Source organism: Setaria italica, chromosome II, assembly GCF_000263155.2.
Source record: "Setaria italica strain Yugu1 chromosome II, Setaria_italica_v2.0, whole genome shotgun sequence".
NCBI lineage: Eukaryota > Viridiplantae > Streptophyta > Magnoliopsida > Poales > Poaceae > Setaria > Setaria italica.
This window is the reverse complement of record NC_028451.1, coordinates 20,450,886-20,471,607: the sequence shown is the minus strand read 5'-3', so window position 1 is coordinate 20,471,607 and position 20,722 is coordinate 20,450,886. Positions and strand designations below refer to the sequence as shown.

The 20,722-nt window shown below is 41.2% G+C and overlaps 1 protein-coding gene across 1 annotated transcript; it reads right to left on the bottom strand.

The window, feature by feature from the left end:
- Positions 1 to 6,926: 6,926 nt before the first annotated feature.
- LOC101760467 (phosphoglycolate phosphatase 2) lies at positions 6,927 to 12,178 on the bottom strand. The gene is made up of 11 exons (XM_004956300.4): positions 12,011 to 12,178; positions 11,819 to 11,886; positions 10,659 to 10,751; positions 10,517 to 10,588; positions 9,815 to 9,886; positions 9,076 to 9,135; positions 8,929 to 8,981; positions 8,026 to 8,123; positions 7,844 to 7,943; positions 7,592 to 7,695; positions 6,927 to 7,506 (listed from the first exon to the last, which is right to left on the bottom strand). Exons 1-11 carry the CDS (start codon positions 12,108 to 12,110, stop codon positions 7,406 to 7,408), a joined length of 921 nt encoding a protein of 306 aa, XP_004956357.1. The 5' UTR covers positions 12,111 to 12,178; the 3' UTR covers positions 6,927 to 7,405.
- Positions 12,179 to 20,722: the final 8,544 nt, after the last annotated feature.

The following is a 20,722-nucleotide window of genomic DNA, read 5'->3' as shown; positions in this document are numbered from 1 at the left end:
CACGCGCAGAAGTTCCAGCAGGCATCTTTGTTCATGAACTTTGCAAGCCGTCCATAACAGAACAAATAAATCCAGCAACCACCAGTAAGGGTCCACCAAAACCTAACCGGGAAATCATGATGATCGAGGTCGACTGGAGGACTCCCTTTATTGACTACATTAAAGAGCACAAGCTACCTTCCGACAAGAAGCAGGTAGAACAAATCTCACAGCTAGGCAAAAGCTACATTTTAGTCGGAGATAAACTCTACAAAAGAGTAGCATCCTCGAGAGTACTCATGAAGTGCGTCACTCGCGAAGACGGCAAGGACATCTTGGAGGAAATACATAAAGGAATCTGCGGAAATCACGCATCCTCAAGAACAATAGTAGGCAAAACTTTCAGAGCAGGATTTTATTGGCCAACTGCGCTAGCAGATGCAGCAGAACTAGTCCGCAGATGTCAGGACTGCTAGTTTTTTGCCAAGCAACAACATGTCCCTGCCTACAAACTCATCACCATACCTCCAACATGGCCTTTCGCATGCTAGGGGCTCGACATGATTGGTCCATTCCCAACAACCCCAGGAGGATTCAATCGAGTACTTGTCGCCATTGATAAGTTCACCAAATGGATCGAGGTGAAACCAGTCACCTGCTCCAAGGCTGACAGGGTTCTCGACTTCCTGGATGAAATAGTTCATCGCTACGGTTTTCCAAACAAGGTTATCACAGACCTGGGCTCAAATTTCAACAATCAAGAGTTCTGGGAGTACTGCGAGAATAGCGAAATCGATGTTCGCTATGTTTCCGTCTCTCACCCAAGAGCCAACGGCCAGGTTGAGCATGCCAATGGCATGTTACTTGAAGCTCTCAAGAAAAGTCTGCACGATATTGGCAACACCAAAGGAGGCAAGTGGCTCAAAGAACTACCCAACGTTCTCTGGGGGCTACGTACTCAACCGTGCAAGCCTACTGGACAGTCACCTTACTTCCTTATCTATGGGTCATAAGCCATACTCCCTGCTGATGTCATGTGGAGATCCCCTGCGGTCGAGCAATACGATGAAGGGGCAGCAGAGGAAACAAGGCACTTAGACCTCGACAACTTGGAAGAATCATGTTGTGCAACACTCGTACAATCAGCAAGATACCTTGAAGGACTACGCCGTTACCACGATCGCAACGTCAAATAACGTTCTTTCAGCATTGGTGACATGGTTCTCAAGCGCATTCAAGACACAACGGGGCTACACAAACTCAACTCACCATAGGAAGGGCCTTACATTGTGTCCAAAGTCACAGGACCAGGATCATACAGGCTACAACAACTCTCCGGCGAAGAAGTCGCAAACTCCTGGAACATTGAGCACCTATGTCACTACTACCCATAGTCAGCAGACTAAGCGGCATTGTGGCCACCAGCCTCAATCTTTCATTTTTGATTAATAAATTTCCTATCGGCAACCACCGACTACTCGTCTTTACCTACATCTAGCGGCTCGCAAAGGCAGGTAAGCTGCAACTTTGGCAATTCAGCTCTATGAGCCTCTACTCTCTGATTTCAACTTGTTTTCAACAAGTCTAGTGGCTCGCAAAGGCGGGTCAGCTGCAACTCGAGCTACTCAGCTCTACGAGCCTCTGCGCTCTGACATCGACTTGTTTTCAACAAGTCTAGCGGCTCGCAAAGGCGGGTTAGCTGCAACTTGAGCTATTCAGCTCTATGAGCCTCTGCGCTTTGATTTTGACTTGTTTCAACAAGTCTAGCAGCTCGCAAAGGTGGATCAGCTGCAACTTAAGCTATTCAGCTCAATGAGCCTTTGCGCTCTGACTTCAACTTGTTTCAACAGATCTAGCAATTCGCAAAGGTGAGACAGCTGCATCTTGAGTTATTTAGCTCCATGAGCCCTAGTGCTCTGCTTTTGACTTATCAACACACGTCTATATAAGTTCCCTACAACTCATACAATGGTTTACAGCTGCAATTTGAGCTATTTCTTAGCTAACAAGTCTGCACGAACTACTCAGTTCCACCGGCATTAATTTGTCACAACAGACAGATAAAAGAGTACACAAAGCTACTCATCTCATTTCTTACATGCAATTTTCGTATTAACGAAATTTTGCAGGATTACAAAGATAACTTCAAGAAGTTGGAGTGTTCTAATTGTGCACATCCATTGATCTAATATAATAACCTTTGCCAATGACACAAATGATGCACACGAAGGAAGCACTCCTCGAGACGGAAAAAAGCATAGCAATTCAAGAACAACTATGTGGATTTCTTCTGAATGAGGTAGTAAATCCAGCAGGGGATTTCCATAATGATGGATCAAATAAGCATCACCGTCAGGACTCGGGTTCAGAATAGTTGATCCAAATGTTGAACTTGAAAAGTTAATGGAATTCAATGTAATATTTGATGTACGTGTATGCCCAAGATGTCTATATATAAATAGTACACGTAATATTATATATCAAATACAACTTACTTTATATATACTACCGTATTAGAAATAGTATATAGGAAACAATTATGAAATACTAATACAGAGTAAAGAAACAGAAAAGAAAAGGAAAAGAAAAAAAAACCTTAGTACCGGTTGGTAATACCAACCGGTATTAAATTGGCCTCGGCCACGCGCGACGTGGCAGCCAATTTAGTACCGGTTGGGTAGATCAACCGGTACTAAAGGCCCCTTTAGTACCGATTATTTAACCTAGTTATAAAGAACCTTTTTAGAACCCCTTTAGTACCGATATAGTAGTACCGGTTGCACAACCGGTACTATGAGGGGTTTGAAACCGGTACTGAAGACCTATTAGTGGGCAAAATTAGAGTTGATGGGACCACGGCCGATCGAAGGAAGATGGAAGAGAGAAAGAGACTAATGTCATATGAGCACAATGTAACCGTGTGACGAAGATAAGGAAAATATTGTTCGCCAGACTCAACCATGCCCCACTAATATACCACGTACTAGCAAAACCACCTTAAAAATTAACCACCCCATTGATTAGAAGGTTTTCAATCATTTAAGAGGTAAGATACCAAATTTTTTAAATGAAAGGTAAAATAAATCAATAGATGGAGGCGTAAGTAGATTTTTTTCCCCTTCCTTGCAAGGTTGAAGTGGATGTTGGCCATCAATGTTTCCGTCCATACATTGTTAGTCGTTCCTACCAATTTGTAATGTATTAGTTCCATCACAAGAAACAACGTCAGAGGATAAATTAATCTAGTGATATATGAGAAATAGTTTAATCCTAGCAAAGCTTATACGAGAAATAGTGCTATATAACAGATGATCGGCGCACTATCCCATGTACGGCTGGTTTTTATCTTCAGACTAGCAACCAAACATGACCTTCGTCTCTACAACCAAACATCACACGTAGCAGGAGCGCCGATGACAGTTTCTTCCTCTAATATCGCGTAAGCCAAGCCCTTGACCACGCTTAGCTACAACACTAGAATACTCACCTTTACCGATCTAGGCATGCATTATTACAAAACAGGCTTGCCTAGTTCATGTGCAGAGTTTATGAGGCCACATACTGCGCCAGGCCAACTTTCTTTTGAAATTGTTCCAGCGCACAGACGACAAAGAAAACGGAACGTTGGCCTCATCAGGATACCACACGAATCAACAGCTGAGCCATCGCTCGTTCACATAGATTTGTCAAACCAAATCGTTAGCGCCTCCTCTGGTAAATGTAAGACACAAGTTACAACATGTGGTTGTTTGCCCAGGATCATAATGGTGTCAAGCTTTCCAAGTGAAACCCAGAAGCAGTAGCACATTTGCTACACAACCCAACCTACTATTTTCAGAATCTCATGCCAGTCCAGAGTATGCTTAGCAAACTTTAAGTTACAGCTGCTGAAGCTCAGCTTGTTCGGTTTCAAAATTCCATGACACTAGTGATCTGCCATCCAAAAATGTAGGTACCTGAGCTGACTTGAAAGAAAACTTCACCAACATGTCCTAGTAGTCACCACACTGAATCGTATGAAAGGAAGAAATGTCAAGCAAACATTCCAGTGAATCAGACAAATAGAGGTTTGCAAACGTATAGTACAACTGGTGCAAAAAGTTCCAATAACCAGCTCTTCACCTTGAGCAAGAATTTTATTAGGATACTGAGTCTTCCCATTAAAAAAACAGGTTTGCAGTGTCAAACATCCAAAATAAATTAGTTTGATGATATTCAAAATCCTAGTGTTCCCTTGCATCAGGAAGATTCTATTCAGGTGAACGCATTAAGACTTATGAATTGAATTCTACGATTTGGTTACCCTAAAAAGCATAGTCACTGTCACACGATAACCGCAACAACAAACATCACCCAACAAATTGAGACTACAAAGTGCAAACCAGTAATAAGAGGTTCAGCTATAAAATGTCCATATTTAATAAAGTTTTATGGGACCAGCATAACTAATCCTATTCTCACTTCTGAAAGTCAAAGGGAAAAGGAATGTCCATTCCAAATCAACTTCAAAGATATGCACATTGCAACTTCAGAAATTTCCTAGATTCTTGACGATTTCATCTATGTTTTGACTGACTCAAAAGATATGCACATTGCCATCACTGTGCAAGTATTGAGCTTGCGAATTTTGTTAACCTTTTTCTTTCAGAAAAGGAATGGCAAGTTTGGAACTGTGGTAGGAACAGTTAATCCTATAGCCACACAAGACATGAACAGGTTATTTTTGTATTCTAACTGGAGTTACTTACTCATTCTAAGGATTTATGAATCATAGTCCAAGAAGAAAAGGAACCAATAATCTTCATATAGAACACATATTTTAAGTTTTGTATCAATATTGCTATCTCTCGAAAATTCAAAAGTGCAGACATAACTATATCTAGAAAAAAGGTCTATGTTATTCAATTTTGCGAACATGAAAATATGTATTATTTCAGGCCTGGAAATCACAAATTCACAATAACACAAAAAGAAAATTGCAGATTCAGAACAAGATCATTTCTTGATCTTTTTGTTCGTACCTAACAAGAAGTTTGATAGATTGTGTGGTCATACTGCCATGTTTTTTAAGGCTATGGCTATCCGATACTACACACTAAAAATGTTCAGCTGCAAGAATCCAACAGATATACTTGAACGATGTATATGCAACAAACCAATCGAGGCACCATATAGCGAAAACAACTAACTGAACATTTCACTGAGCTCAATTGACACCGACTAATTATCTGATGAAGCTCAGTCAAAGCGACAATCTGGAGACGAGAAGTAGGGGAAGATGAAGCGCCCGTACTCCAGGCCGTCATCCGTCGCGAGGCGGTCCAGCTTCCCTGTGTCAAGATGGTACGAGAAGCACCCATATCCAAATGTCCAGCTTCCCTGTGTCAAGATGGTACGAGAAGCAACCATATCCAAATGTCCGGATGAACACCCTCCCAGCGCGCCCTGGGTCGACTCCACCAAGGAAGATGATGAATTCCCGGCTCAGCGGGTACTCGGGGAGTTCCGGCACGGAGTCGAAGACCTTGCTGAGGCACGTCTCCCTCTCCAGCACCCACCCGTCGGCGCTGCCCGTCCGCCGCACACAAAGCCTCAGCTTTTGTTCCGCCAGTGCGGCGACACAGAGGCGCCCATCATCCGGCATCTCCCCAAAGCGGTAATGGGCGAGCTCCCAGATCAAGGCCGGCGGCCGCACGAGCGAGAATTTCATGGTGACCGTGTCCAGCACCAGCGCACGGTCGTCGCGGCGGATGTGCCAGTAGAGACCGTCGGCGGCGTGCACGCAGCGTTCCTCCAGCAATATGGGGTCGAAATCGATCGCGACGTCCCGGGACGGCGGCAGGGCGGTCCAGCACCAGGCGCCGTCGCGGTAGGACGCGAGCCAGGCGCGCGGGCGGTCGCCGTGCACGGTGAGGCAGACGGCGTCGAACTCGAACCGGCGCCCGGCGCGGGAGAGGAGCGCGGCGCCGACGAACTCGCGCCCCCTGATCGGCGGCGAGGGGAAGAGCGCGTGGCGGCGGGAGACGGTGTCGCAGACGAGGAAGTCTGGGAGGAAAGGCCCGTTGCCCCGGAGGAGGACGAGGCCGTGGCGGGAGTCGAAGAGGTCGAATTCGGAGGCGGCGGCGTCGGCGGGGAGGAAGCCGAGGGAGAGGCTCGGCGAGGAGGCCGTGAGGGGCTGGAACTGGACGGGCAGGGGCGGGAGTCGGACACGGCGTCGGCGAGGCTCTTCGTCGGTTCGGGCTGGTGGAAGTAACCGAGGAGGGAAGGGGAGGCGGCGGAGGAGGTGCTGAGGAAGCGGCGCGAAATGTGGCGGAAGGCGATGGCGGCGGCGGCGGCGGCGCGGTGGATGGCCATCGTCGAGGTGGAATTGGGGTTTTGGTGCTTGCTCTCTCTGCTTTGCTTGCCACTGCGCAAGCAGCCAAGCAGCAAAAGAGAAGGGGAATGGGAGTGGGTGGGGGCAGCTGGCTGCAGTTCTTCAGGGCTTTAACGACATGTCAGTGACCCAAGGCCATTTCCAGCTGCAGTTCTTCAGGGCTTTAACGACATGTCAGTGACCCCAAGGCCATTTTTTGCATTTAATGCGGGGACGGATTTGAACACCGTTCTGCTCTCCGCCGTCAACACGCCATCTTTCTCGCCGCAGACGAGGAGGCATGTCTTCAATTGGACATGTACTCCTACGAAGGATTGCTCCAATACTAGTTTTGCTAGGTTTTGCTATGTATAATACTAGTGGGCCTGTTCGTTTCAGCTTATTCAACCGGCTTATCAGCCACCAAACAGTGTTTTTCTCTCACAACAAATCAGCCGTTTCAGCTTAGCTGAAGCGAACAGGCCCAGCGACTACAACTGCACAGTAAACATTAGCCCTGATGCCCAAAATGGCACCTGTTTCTGACTGAAATAAGTATCGTATGTAAATCACCCCTTGTCAATAGCCTTAAATATGTAAGTATTTGAAATAAGTATGTAAATCACCCCTTGTCAATAGCCTTACAGAACTCCTTATAGAACTTTTAACGTCGAGAGCACATTGCATCAAGATTAAATTCATTGCAATTCAGTTGCCACAATCTCAATTCAGTGCAATTACCGCTGTCTATATTTTCAAGACCGGCAAATGCAGTCCCACTGCCAAATTTGAAGCGTTAACAGATTCCATGGTACATTTATGAGGTTGTGAAGCTGTCTTAACTTGAAATGGAAGGACTGGAGTTTACTTCAATTAATATGCAGTCCTGGGTTGCTATGAAATAGGTACCCAAAAGAATATAAATGTTGTTTCCAACTTTCCATGGCCCATTTGATTTGTGCATGCTGTTCACGTAGTAATTCCCAACTGGCACTATCCAAAGCGTCGTGGGATTGTGAATTTGTGATAATATAGTCAGAACTCCCTGCCACTGCGATTGCCTTGGCCGAGAAATTATTTCTGCAATAACTCAACGAGATCATACACGCTATTTGTGTAGAGATCCGGATAGATGTTATTCGAAGCGTCCTGCAGTTCTGGTAAGGAAGTACAACCTGCAATTGCAATCCCAGACATGAGACATTGAACATGTGAAAGCGATTGTGGGACAAATATCAAATAAGAGCAGGAGCTTCTGACCAGACAAAACAAGGAGGGTCTTGCAACCAGTACTCTGGCCAAATAGTATGTCGGTGTCCAGTCTATCACCCACCATGCACATCCTTGATGTTTCCAGACTGAAGCTGCAGCAGTTGAAACAGCAGGGATTTCATCACTGTCCCCATCATCACTTTAATAGGCTTCCCTTTTTTCCCCACTCAGAGAAAGAATAAAAACATGCTCTTTTGATGGCAAATAAATGGTATGTTTCTCATATTACACTTCACACACCTTTTCAAAAGGAAGTCCATCAAAAAGGTTGAAGGTTTTCCAACAACAATGGGCTCTTTCTGTACTGAACAACTTACTGCAGCAACCATAGTTCCAGCTCCTATGAAGGTAAGTAATTGCAAATTATACTGTGATACAGATAGAAACTTCAAAATTTTCAATAAATTTCTCAATAACAATACCTGGCCATTCTTGGGCAGATGTCATATGTCCAGTTGGATCACGATTGGTCGCAATGAAAAGGCAGCCTGGATTCTCACTGATACATATTCTTGCATACCTACAAGAACATTACTATGACTTGATCATCGCAAAACTCATGATATAAAAGATAAATAGCGTAGATGGACAGAAGTCAGAACTAAGTTGAATGTTGATGAAAAGATGCTCTGAAATATATAGGTATGTCTCCGTCCTAAAAAGAGTGTCATTCTAGCTTTGTCCTAAATCAAACTACCTTAAGGTTATAAGACAAACAAGGCTCCTTGACAAACAATTAAAAACTGGAACTGTGTTGAGTTATAAGACATAAAATAAGGTGGACAAAAGGTTTCATCTTTATAGTTGCTTGGTTGAATTATCTGAAATTAGAAGCTTCTGAATTTCAGATCCAAGTTAAATGCTAAACAGAAACAAAAATATAAATGCTGAGGAATCAATGAAATTTATTGGACTGGCTCAAAGAAGATATAAGCTACTTGAGGAAACAAGAAAAGGAACATGGACTATGCTAGAATAATGTGATAAAGGAAGCCCGAACTTTCAATTTCCTAGACAAGGGTGGGGTATCCAACATACAGAAAAAAAAGACATAGGGAAAAGAAAGATCAATTGTCCTAATGGAACTAAGTGTAGTTTATCTCATTTCCAATTTCCAGAAATGAGATGGAACTGTAAATTTATATCCTACGAAGGGAACATCAGGTTTGATTCAATTTAAAATATTACACAGGCAGATCTATCAAGACTTGCATTGAAATCTAAAAATAAAAAAGACCCATGAGTATGAAAAAAGTAAAGTGTTGATTGATCAGCGTGCAGAGCAACAAAGATAAGATTATAGACACCACGGTTAGAGCAGTAACTGCATTTTGTAATAATTGAAGTACTGATCAAGTCCAACAACAACAGCTCCAACCTGGAAATGAAATTTCATTTAGATCAGAGCTCAGTAGTAGTTGTATGTGACTTAAAAGATGGTTCAAAAATCAGATACATAGGTTTGACATTACACTTTTGTCATGTTCAAAGTAGAAGTCTGCCTCCAACTTTATGTTTTTCTTGCCATCCTCCTGCAGGAAAAATTAGTAGTTGAAAAAGAAGGAAAAACAGAGGTAACTTGTATCTGAAGAATATTTATGTTTTAAAGCCCTCAGCAAGTATCACAGCAAAATATCTTTCGACTATTCAAATGTGGCTCAAGCCATTTTATAACATGTTTGTCCAACTGTAGCTATTGTAATATCAATTATATGCCATTACTTCTGCCCTATTTTGTTTCAAAATAGTGCAGCAGACACATAAAAGATGGCTACTGCATTCATCATAGACAACCATAGCAAAGTAGCATGTAATGCCTTGAAGTGACCAATAATCCAGGAGATATCCCATACAATAATCCACTATGTTTCTATTGTTTTTTCTTAGTATGATTTTGCAAAATACAGAATTTGCGAATGTCATTGTGTCGAAAAGGTACAAATGAAACAAGTCATTAGCATGGGAGAATCATTAGAACTATATCACACTAGTTTTAATGCCATATCATCTTCAGATTTTAGTAAAGGAACTCTAAGAAAAAGAAACAAATAGGAGTTCCGTAAATTATTGAATAACTAGCATTGTTTCCATCTCCTAAAAAACCATTGTTTTGATGTATAAAGATAGAAAACGTTTGTTATTTGTTAAACTAAAGCACACGTAATTAGAAGGTGGCGCAAAAGTGAACAAAGGATAACAATTAAGTCTTACCGGACCACCAAAACATTCAAAACCAGCTAACTTGAGCTCTTCCAAAATTCCGTCTTCTCCAACAACATAAACCTAAATAAAAGAAGAAGTTCAATCTTTGTTCTCAAGCACATTAACATAAACTATATAGAAAAGTCTGTTAAATGGTGACACAAAGGCAGCAAAATACTGTGGAAGGAGATGAGCTAAAAGGTCCTACCAAAACTCAATCAGCATCATTAATTATGTCCCAAAAAAATTATCTCTGCCTTAGTATTTTTGAATAAATCATAAAAAAATCAATGTCTAATCTTGTGAAGATATGCCAGAAAAACCAGTTAAGCCAATCAGCAGAGAGACCAGCCACCAGAAAACAGCTGGATGTAAAACCTGATATATTGAGGAAACAGTGAGTCAAAACTATGGTGCAGTATTGATTGACTCAAATAAGTGTCATTTGGTTTGTCTTCTAGCACAAAATTGCAACCACATGGTCTCCACATAGCTTTTTCAATCTTATGGCAAATCCTTACTCATTAGTTTAAGGCGCCCAATCTTCTTGTAAGCGTGTAGGCTGTCATGTTAGTAAGTTCCTCATGTACGCATATGTTAGTGTCTTAATTTATTCCCTGTTGATGATGATTTTAGTAACTATCATATGCTAAAGAAATTATAAAATGTTAACATAAACAAAAGGAAAGGACATTAAATAATCCATGGTACCTTCTTTTCTGGAGGAAAATTATTTAACTTTAAGAACATGGCTGCCGCAAATGATGATGTAAAAATCTCTTCCTACAAAGAAGATAACAAATAGTTACAGCAGAACAACTATCATCAGAAGAGTTATCATATCAAAAGCTACCTCAGTAACTTCAAGTCCCAGTGATCTGAATTTCTTTGAGTACTGCCTTCTTGACTTTCTAGAGTTGTTTGTTACAAAAACTAATTTCTTTCCCTGCACCAAGAAAACAAGTATCATTACTTAATCAGTAAGTTTCATAATCTTTATATACCTTTTTATAAATTAAGCTACAGAGTACTAGAGCAATGCCCTAAATAATGGCAATGAAGATTACAAATCGGTTGATAAAGTGCTGCTCCTCAACTAGCATGCCATAATTCACAGAGAGAAAAGATATAAGCCTGTTATGCTTATTTGTTATTTCAGATAGGAGTTCCGTACAGAGAGAGAAGATGAAAGCCTGTCTGTTCACTTAATCAAACCAGAATAATTTTAAAGCAACATGTTATAATTGTGTCAACACTTGACATTTGATTATGGTATTTGATGCCTGGTGGCTCTACTTACGGCCTGCCTATTTCAGCTTAAATAGCTGCAGCTTTGGAAAATCAATTTTGGAGAATCAGATTCTTCAAAGCCACAATACAGAATCAGCTTTTTAAAAAGCGTCAACAAAAATAAAAAAAAGCCCTTAATTATGTACTTTTGTTGTTCGTTTAACATTTTCTGTCTTGACATTTGAAATATTGAAACATGAATTCGCTTGTGTAGAATATTGTCTTCCCGCAATGGATGTTACTAAAAGCTCCCTTCTCTAGGCCAATAAGCTGGTCAATGGGACTTCAATAAGTACATCTCGAGATAAATCTTGTAAATCATGCAGGAAGAATAGATAAAAATTAAGTCTAAAAATGAGAAGACTATAATAAGCACAGTTTAAACTTGCTCTAGCAAATTGCACAGGGAAAAAGTTAAACAAGGAAAAATAACTGAGAATTTTTCAGCAATCTGACTATAATTGGCCATCTCTACAGACAAACGGGTACATGCATGATTAGAAAGAGATTATTTAGCATTAACACAAGCTGTAATTCACATTTGTTTCAACAAAAGCTTGATGTGATCCGAGTACTGATACACTTGCTAATCAATACGAAGCACGACTGTGACTCTATTTTACACTTACTTCAACTTAACCACAAAATAAGGAAACGAGTTCGATACTTAGCCATTACAGTTTAAAAATTAGTAACAAAGCGATGCTCTCGAATGCCGCGTACCATTTTCCGCAGCAGCTCCATCGTCTCGGGGACCCCTTCAATGAGCTTATCCCCCTTCCAAATGACACCTAAAGACACCAATTCAAATGAGCAGCAAGAATCAACGGTCAGAACGAAACATGGAGAAAAATCTCAATGGAAAAATCCCAAAAAATAAGGGGGGCAATGGGTGGAAGGTAACGAATCGGAGACCATCGCAATCGAAGAGGAAGGCGTCGACGGAATCGACGAGGGATCGAGCGGCGTCGGCGGTGAGGAGGCCGCAGGGAGGGGTCGGGAGCCCGTTGACCATGGCGGCTTCTTCCTTCTCCGCGGCTGCTCTCTTCTCCGCTGGTTTTGGGATTGGATGCGAAAATGCGAATATTTCATTCCCCTGCCGCCTCCAGTATGTGAAGGCGGATGACCGTTTTGCCCTTGTCTGCCCTGGGAGGCTGGGACACTTTGGCCTCCCAAATTGGGAGCGGCAAAGTTTGCGCAATGCGCAAACTGTAGTAATTCGTTTGTATTTGTAAATTATTGTTCAAATATTGACTAATTAGACTCAAAAGATTCGTCTCGCAAAGTACAATAAAACTGTGCAATTAGTTTTTAATTTCGTCTACATTTAGTACTTCATGCATGTACCGCAAGTTTGATATGATGGGAAATCTTCTTTTTACATAGTGTCAAAGTTGGAAAAAAGGGAACTAAACCAGGCCTTTTCCGTGATGAGCGTGACTGCATGAGCCGAAGAAGATCAAGGGCAAGCCATTTTGATGATTTCGCAAAGTACCGGCTCATTTTGACGATTTTTTACTGGTATTGACATAAACCACGTGGCGAAAAATAGAAAGAAAATTGAATCCCAGTAAACTACAGCAGTGTTTAGATATAAGGTGCTAAACTATAGCAGTGTCATATCGAATGTTCGGATACTAATTAGGAGGAGTAAACATGAGCTAATTATAAAACTAATTGCAGAACACTGTGCTAATTCACGAGATGAATCTATTAAGCCTAATTAATCCATTATTAGCAAATGGTTACTGTAGCACTACATTATCAAATCATGGACTAATTAAGCTTAATAGATTCGTCTCGCGAATTAGACTCCAATTGTGCAATTAGTTTTGTAATTAGCTTATGTTTAATACTCTTAATTAGTATTCAAACATTCGATGTGACAGGTGCTAAACTTTGTGGGGTTGTATCCTAACAGACTTAATACGAATCTCACCTACCACGTGCATGTGTGTTCCAGGCGTTTCAGCACAAGCAAAATTTATGATATAAGCATTGCTTAAGAGATGAAAAAAGTTCATATAAAGAAAACTCATGGATACTATTTTCAAGTCATAATGTGCATGATAATCTAGTGCAATGAGAGCGTACTGAACACAAAAACGAAATTATACATTATTGAAAGTTGTTGAATTAAGTGTTATTACTGATAGAACTCTTAAAAAAACAAAACTCTCTAGAATCAGCCTTATCATCCTTGCTCGATAACATTTAGCCTTTAAGGTGTATTACTATGTTATTATATTATGATGAAAAGCCTTTGAGTCAAATCTACAAAATATTTTTAGAATATTTCCAATCTAAATATTCTAAAAGGATATTAATAGTAAAAATTCAATTTAAATTGAAATTTTACTATTAATATCCTTTTTAGAATATTTGGATTGCAAATATTATAAGGACAAGTTGAACATGGTATTTCTTAAATACCTAATGTGTGCCAGGATTAGAGTTAATACCTAATGTGTGCCGGGATTAGAGTTAGGATGCCACGAGGAGCAAGTAGATGTGGGAGTAGAGTCTAGAGTACTCTTCCTTCCAAATTATAATACTTCCTCCATTATAAATTATAGACCATTTTAGCATTTTTAGATTCTTAGATTTTTTAATGCACTTAGATATACCTTATGTCTAGATGCAAAATAATATTTATAAATCTAGAAAAGCCAAAACGACCTATAGTTTGAGATAGGGGAGTAGTATTATTTTAAGGAGTGAAGTTCAAGGTCCAATAACTTATATTAGAATCATAACCAAATATATTTTCGTAGTGTATTTATTGGATATTAAAAAATATGGTCAAAATTAAAGACAATTTGACTTAGAACGAATCTAAAGTTAACTATATTTTCAATTACTGTTTACTCTGTTTCAAATTGGAACTCATTTCGATATTTCTAAATTTATAGCTTTTAACATAATATATATATATATGGATACATAGCAAAACTTATGAACTTAGAATTGCCAAAACGACCTACAATTTGATACGGAGAAATACTCTCTCCGTTCCAAAATTGTAGGTCATTTTTGACTTTTCTAGGTTCATAGATATTATTATGCGCATAATAATATCTATGAACCTAGAAAAGCCAAAACGACCTATAATTTGGAGCTGAGGGAGTATATGACATCATTAATTTTTTTCATTCATTTGACTATTCATCTTTTCTACAAATATTTACGCAACTAAATAAATACACAAGTTAAGTTTACTGCAGATGTAATGCTTATTTCACTCTACCGTACTAATTGGTTAAATAAATATTGTTGTTCAAAATTTGAGTAAAAAAGTAGACGGTGCCATATATTTAAAAATGGAACTAGTAAGACTTTATTATGGGAAGAATGGGCTTGAACATGGCTCAAGGAACAATGAGTAAAGTGAAAAAAAATCATAACATGCACTTCGACAAAGTTGACACTTTGCCATAAAATGGTACCCATACATGCAATCTCAGTCCAAATAATCAACTCACATGCTTAAAACTTGCTAAAAAAGATCAGCATTTGCTTAATAGGAGGTGTAGCTCAATAAAATTTCTGAAATCTATTTCCTGTGTCGCTCCGTTAGGATGGATTCGGATCGGATATGGGTGGGTTCGAATTCCACAATCTGAAAACTGGGTGGGTTCGGTTCGGTCTTCAAATTGGATCTGGAACAACTGCGCGAGTTTTTCGAAAAACACGGTAACCGAGTTCTTGAGACCAAAAAGGGTGTGGGGAGGGAGCCAATCTTCCGGGGCGTAGTGTCGCCTCAAAGAGATTGATGCACTCAGCAATGATGTTGATGATGCGATCTAGGACCGCGATTCGATCGGAGGGCGTGGGTGGGCGGGTTCCTGTGAGGATGTGCGGGATCCTCTCTGAGAGAGAGATCGTCAACCCGCTGGGCAAGCGGCGTGACAGATGCTGAGCTGGCGGCGGACGCCAAGTCGGTGAAAGAGGCGACGGAGTCGGAATCCACCGGCATGCTCCCGAAGCGGATCTGGATCGGATTGGCAAGGAAGTCCTTCATGCTCTTGGGGAAGATGACGTCAGGGCGGGATGCCATCGAGCTCACTGGGGAGGATCTCACGATCACCCTAATTGGCACGCCAACTATCGGATTTAGTGACTGGCTGAAATGAACCAAATTTTTCATTTCTGAGAATCCGACTCCCTGCACCCTTGTGATAGTCCTTGGATCAATAGCTATCACGTACAGAACTCATTTCAGCATAATATCATTTCCAGACAATGAAATCAGAGTACAATATTCAATATTTACATCCGAGACAACTCGGAATACAGATATGATACATGCGCCTTGGGCTAAATGACAAGTAGAAATCCTGCATAGCGATAGCTAGGGCTTCAAGTCTTCATCTTTGTTCTTCACCACAGGCATCCTTGAGTGAAGCAACACGACCCTTCCTTCTTGCATTCTTCGCGATTGGACTTTCACTCCAAGTCCATACTTGCACACTCACAAACTGTCCCCAAGGGATAGGACAGGTCCACGTCACCATCCGTATGCAAGCTTTAAGTGGCCTAATACTAGTATTCAAAAGTAGTCAAGGAATAGGCTCGAGTTTTCTATGCAGCAGCAAGCATAAAGAATAAACTTCCATATCCACCATCACAATCTCTCATCACACCGGGCACACCTGCCTCGACAGGATCCCTACCACCAACATCCTATCTCCATTCTAGGGTCAAGGAGAAGACTCCCTCTCTTCGCCTCTCAACAACTACAGCTGGATCCTAAAGAGAAAGGGGGCAACTTCCCCTCTTCCCAACTGCAATTGCGGCTCACAACACTCAAGTAGCTATAAGGGGGAGGTAGAGATATCCCAAAATAATGGAGAGTCATCGCGACACAAGGTTGTCCATGACTGAGAATGCGGCTATGCGTATAGTTTTAACTCTACAGAGTGTGTACACCTGGACCCATCTCAAAGTGAGCCCAAACGGTCCGTTGACCGAGAGAACATCACCCTACCGAGTGAAGAACCTGGGAGTTACAATACCATCCTGCATTCGGGCTCGATTGCGATCCTCGCAGTAGACCACCCCAGAAATGTGAAGCACTCCCACTGGGGCCAATCGGGGGCAAAAGCAAATCAGGGGGCTAAAGGTCAACACCACTCCCCACTACACTGATACTTTATCTTGTGGCAGGTATGGTACCACACTTGACAGTCTCGACCTGGGCCTAAACCTATAATTCGACGAGTGGCATGCACGTTTAACATATTCCCACGAAGCATGGCAACCCACTCGGTTTCCAACCGGGGCGAGCTCCTAACTTCCACAAAGCGACTCCACCACGTGGACCGCAACGGTACCCATAACAGGTATCACCACCAACTCCTATGCTCCTCAACCATGTACTTACAACAAGTACCAAACAGGGAACATCCGAGAACGAACTCCAAGCCCCCAATCCAAGAATTGGGTTGTGTAAAGCTCACCCGCGTCAAATATCCAAAAACACCTTCTCCTGCCGATTTTAACCCCACACACGCCAAGAATCCTAATCACAATAACCCAAACACATGCAAGCATAGCATATATAAGTAGTATGGTATTAGGTCACACAAGGATTCAAGGCATAAAATAGGCTATGCATGGTTTATCATCATCATGCGAAGAAATAAAACGCTAGCATACTAGTAGAAATGCCTAATGGATATTCAAATTGAATGGGAGTGAACCTGAGTAGTCTTCCTCCTTGTAGTGGTCCTCGAATGGTTTTGGCTCTGGCTTCAGCTTCGAGTGTTCGGCAGCTCCTAATACGCAATTATCATAATTACCAGGGGTCTATTGCAAAGAAGAACCAAAAAAGATCCATAGAAGACCCAAACAAGACCAAGGAAACTAGTTTCATAATTTTTGGAGTTAAGGCGAATTAGTTATGAATTTTTGAAGTTGAAAACAATTTCTAGATTTTTAAAATAATTCGCGAAAATAGAAAAATTACTGGTGTTACACGTGGTAGCGCCAGAGCACACCAGGCGTCTTGCTGACGTCATCAGTGGGCTCGGATGATGTTAGCGTTGACCTGGTCAATGGGTCAATGGTCAGTGGTTAAAGTCATCGGTCAACGGGTCCATGGGTTAGGAGGGCCCACGTGCTGACGTGGCACCCTGGTAGCTATAGGTTAGATTTAGGCCATAGTTATTTGAACCGGACCGGACCGGCTGTTGGACTGATAAAGACCCAACTATGGCCTATACCGGCTCGGTTCACTTAAAAGATCGGCCGTGCAATTGAACCACTAAAAACTAATCCAACCGGGCGGTTTTTTATGAAACCAGTGAACCGGCCGGCTCCGATTGAACCGGACTGGTTTTGCTTCTTCACAAATATACCCCTCTATCCACTCAATGAAACCTTATCTCCACAATGGAATAAATAGAAATCTTCGTATTTTCATATTTTAGGTCACGGAGACACAGGCGCACACCACAAATTTGCACGGGGAGGGAAAAATCGTGAAAAAAAATTGGTGGCCGGCAACCGGCGGCAGCGCGACACGCACCAGCACACGCCGCCAAATCCTATCACTGTCCTCGATCCTCCCCGGCTCCCCGTTCTCTTGCTTCATCGGTCCATCCCCGTCCTCCCCGACTCCCTGTTCTCCTACTCGGCTGCTCTCTAATCTCCATCCCCGCCTTCCCCATCTCGTCGCCGCAGGGCGGGGTGCCGCTGCGCCTGGTCGGTGGGCTCAAGGCCTCAGGTCCTAGCACTGGACTCCACATGGTGGCATGAGCACAACAGCAGCACTGCAGCAGATGCACCCGCACGGCCGCACCTGCCCCCTTCGTCAACCCTCCATGTTTGACAGCAAGTCAGCAATAGCGCCATCTACCATGGCTAATGGTTAGTACTCAGACTTCTGAATCTCAAGTTCTCAGATCCTTAGAATCAATTTATTCCAAGATGCTTGCAGATTAAATAGTGGGTACTAGATTGGTAGATGATTGGTAGATGATTGTTGCTAAAAAGATTGATTTATACTTATTGGTATTATTGATTAAAAGGATTGATTTTTACAGTAGGTACTACTGATTTGTATCCTTACTATTGAAGTACTAATTGGTCTTTTTTGCACTTCACATTCACAGTTGATTCTTCAGACACTCCGAATAGCGCAGTCCCAGCACCTAGCCAAGAGGTTAAACAGAAGCAAGGATAAGAAGAAAAACTGATCCAGCATGGAGGTATTGTACATAAGTTACTGAGGAAAGAAAAAAGAAGATCAAGTGCATGTACTGCGATATGGTTATTGCAGGAGGAGGAATCCATCGATTCAAGGAACATCTAGCCAAATATCCAGGAAATATGGTCCAAAGGTTGATCCTGAGGTTGAGCATGCAATGAATCAAAGCATTGAAAATTGGAGAGATAAGAAAAGGAAGCAGCAAGAGATCTATGAGGAAGAAAACCCATATGGGCCAGACCTTGGAGATGAGGAATCATGTGATGTCTCTAATACTGAAGCAGCCCCAACCCGGCGTGTTCCTATTGCAGCAACTAGAGGAAGAAAAAGAGGCATTGCTACTCCTAGTATTGGCAAGTATTTCAAGCCTAGAACTGGCCCAGGGGATCAACCTACAATAAAGAGTGTGCTCCAAGGAGAAGCGATCAAGTTAAAGACTGATTTGTGTATGTTAAGATGGTTTATTGATGCATCGCTTCCATTTAATGCAAGTAATTCCATCTTTTATCAGCCAATGCTTGATGCTGTGTGTGCCTATGGTTTAGGATACAAGGGGCCAACTTTCAATAGTTTGTGTGGTCCATTACTTGCAAAGTGTGTTGAGGAAACTAGAAATTTTGTTGATGGATTTCGTAAAACTTGGTTGCAAACTAGTTGCACAATTATGGCTGATGGATGGACTGATAGGAAAAGAAGGACCCTCATCAACTTCTTGGTCTACTATCCCAAAGGTACTGTCTTTCTCAAGTCAGTTGATGCCACTGAAAGTTCCAAAACTGTAAAGTTCTTGTTTAGATTATTTAGAGATGTAGTGAACTTTGTTGGTCCTCAACATGTTATTCATTTTGTCACTGATAATGCCTCAAACATGGTTGCTGCTGGTAGAAGATTAGAAGATGAGTTCCCATCTATTTATTAGTCCTCTTGTGCTGCCCATTGTTTGAATTTAGTATTGTCTAACTTTGGCAAGGAAAATTTAGTGAAGACCATTGTAGCTCATGCAGCATGTATTACAAAATATATCTATAACCATTGTTGTCCATTATCTCTAATGAGGAAGTTCACTAAGGGTCATGAAATTCTTCGGCCAGCGCAAACTTGTTTTGCTACAAATTTTGTTGCTTTGCAAAGCATATACAATCACAAGGCTGATCTTCATGCAATGGTTGTCTGTAGTGAGTGGACTAACTCTGCATATTATAAGGAATCACAAGGGAAAAGGTTTACCAAAATTATGCTAGATCAGAACTTTTGGAAAGATTGTGCTGTTGTCTGTCAATTATCAGAACCAATTGTTAGGGTGTTGAGAATTGTGGACAGTAATGAGAGACCTATAATGGGGTATCTATTTGCAGCTTTCCATGCTTCTAGAGAGAAAGTTGAGAAGAGGTTTCAGAGAAAGGAGTTAGTTAAGCCCTTTTTGGAATACATAGATGCACGATGGGATAAACACTTTGATAAGAATATTCATGCTGTCGGCTTTTGGTTTAATCCTAATAAGCAGTATAATGATTAGCTAAGAGAGAAGTATAGTTTCACTACTTCTGAAGTTCTTGATATCACTGAAAAATATGCTGGGAAAGATATAGCTCTTTGGAGTTCTTTGACAAGAGAGATGAGAATTTTTAGAATGGGAGAAGGTGACTTTGGACGTTCAACTGCTATAAATGATCGACAACATATGCTTGCTGGTAACTACCATTTCATTATATTGTTGTCTTGTAATTTTCCATTACATTTCAGCACCATTAATTTTTATTTCTTTCATACAGATGGGTTTCAAAATATTTGACATTAGGTCTAAAATCTTCACTAGAAATTATGGTCCAATCATCTTGGAGGAAATTGGGAAGGGAAATAAAGAATGGATTTTCGAAGACAATCCACCTCACCTTAACTCAGAAGAATTGAACAGTTTCCGCATTGAATTGGCTGCATTGAGTATACAATGCACAGATGGTAATGTCTTCTAAATTTCTAATCTTGTGAAATTAGTTCAGCATACAAGTTACGTGTAGGCATTTTGCTTATGTTATCATTTAACTTAATAAAAAATTTCAGAGCTGGTGCTAAATTTGGATGAGGTTAAGGCTGATGCTCTGGAAGAAAGTAAGGAGACGGTGGCTAACCAAGATAATGAATTTGATTATAATGATCTTTATAGGTCCAATGAACATGATGAAGATGAAACAAGTCCTCATAATACTCCACCTAGAGCTGAGAATGATTAGGATCCATTAAGTTTTTATTGAGTACCATTTTTCTTATGTACTTTGTATATAATTTCAAATGTCACATTAATTTTTGAGTGAAGCTATTTTGATTATATGATTATAATATTTATGTGCTTATCTTTCTCTATAAATTAACTGTATATGTGTGCGTGTGTGTAATATATATAGCTCCGGTTCAATATA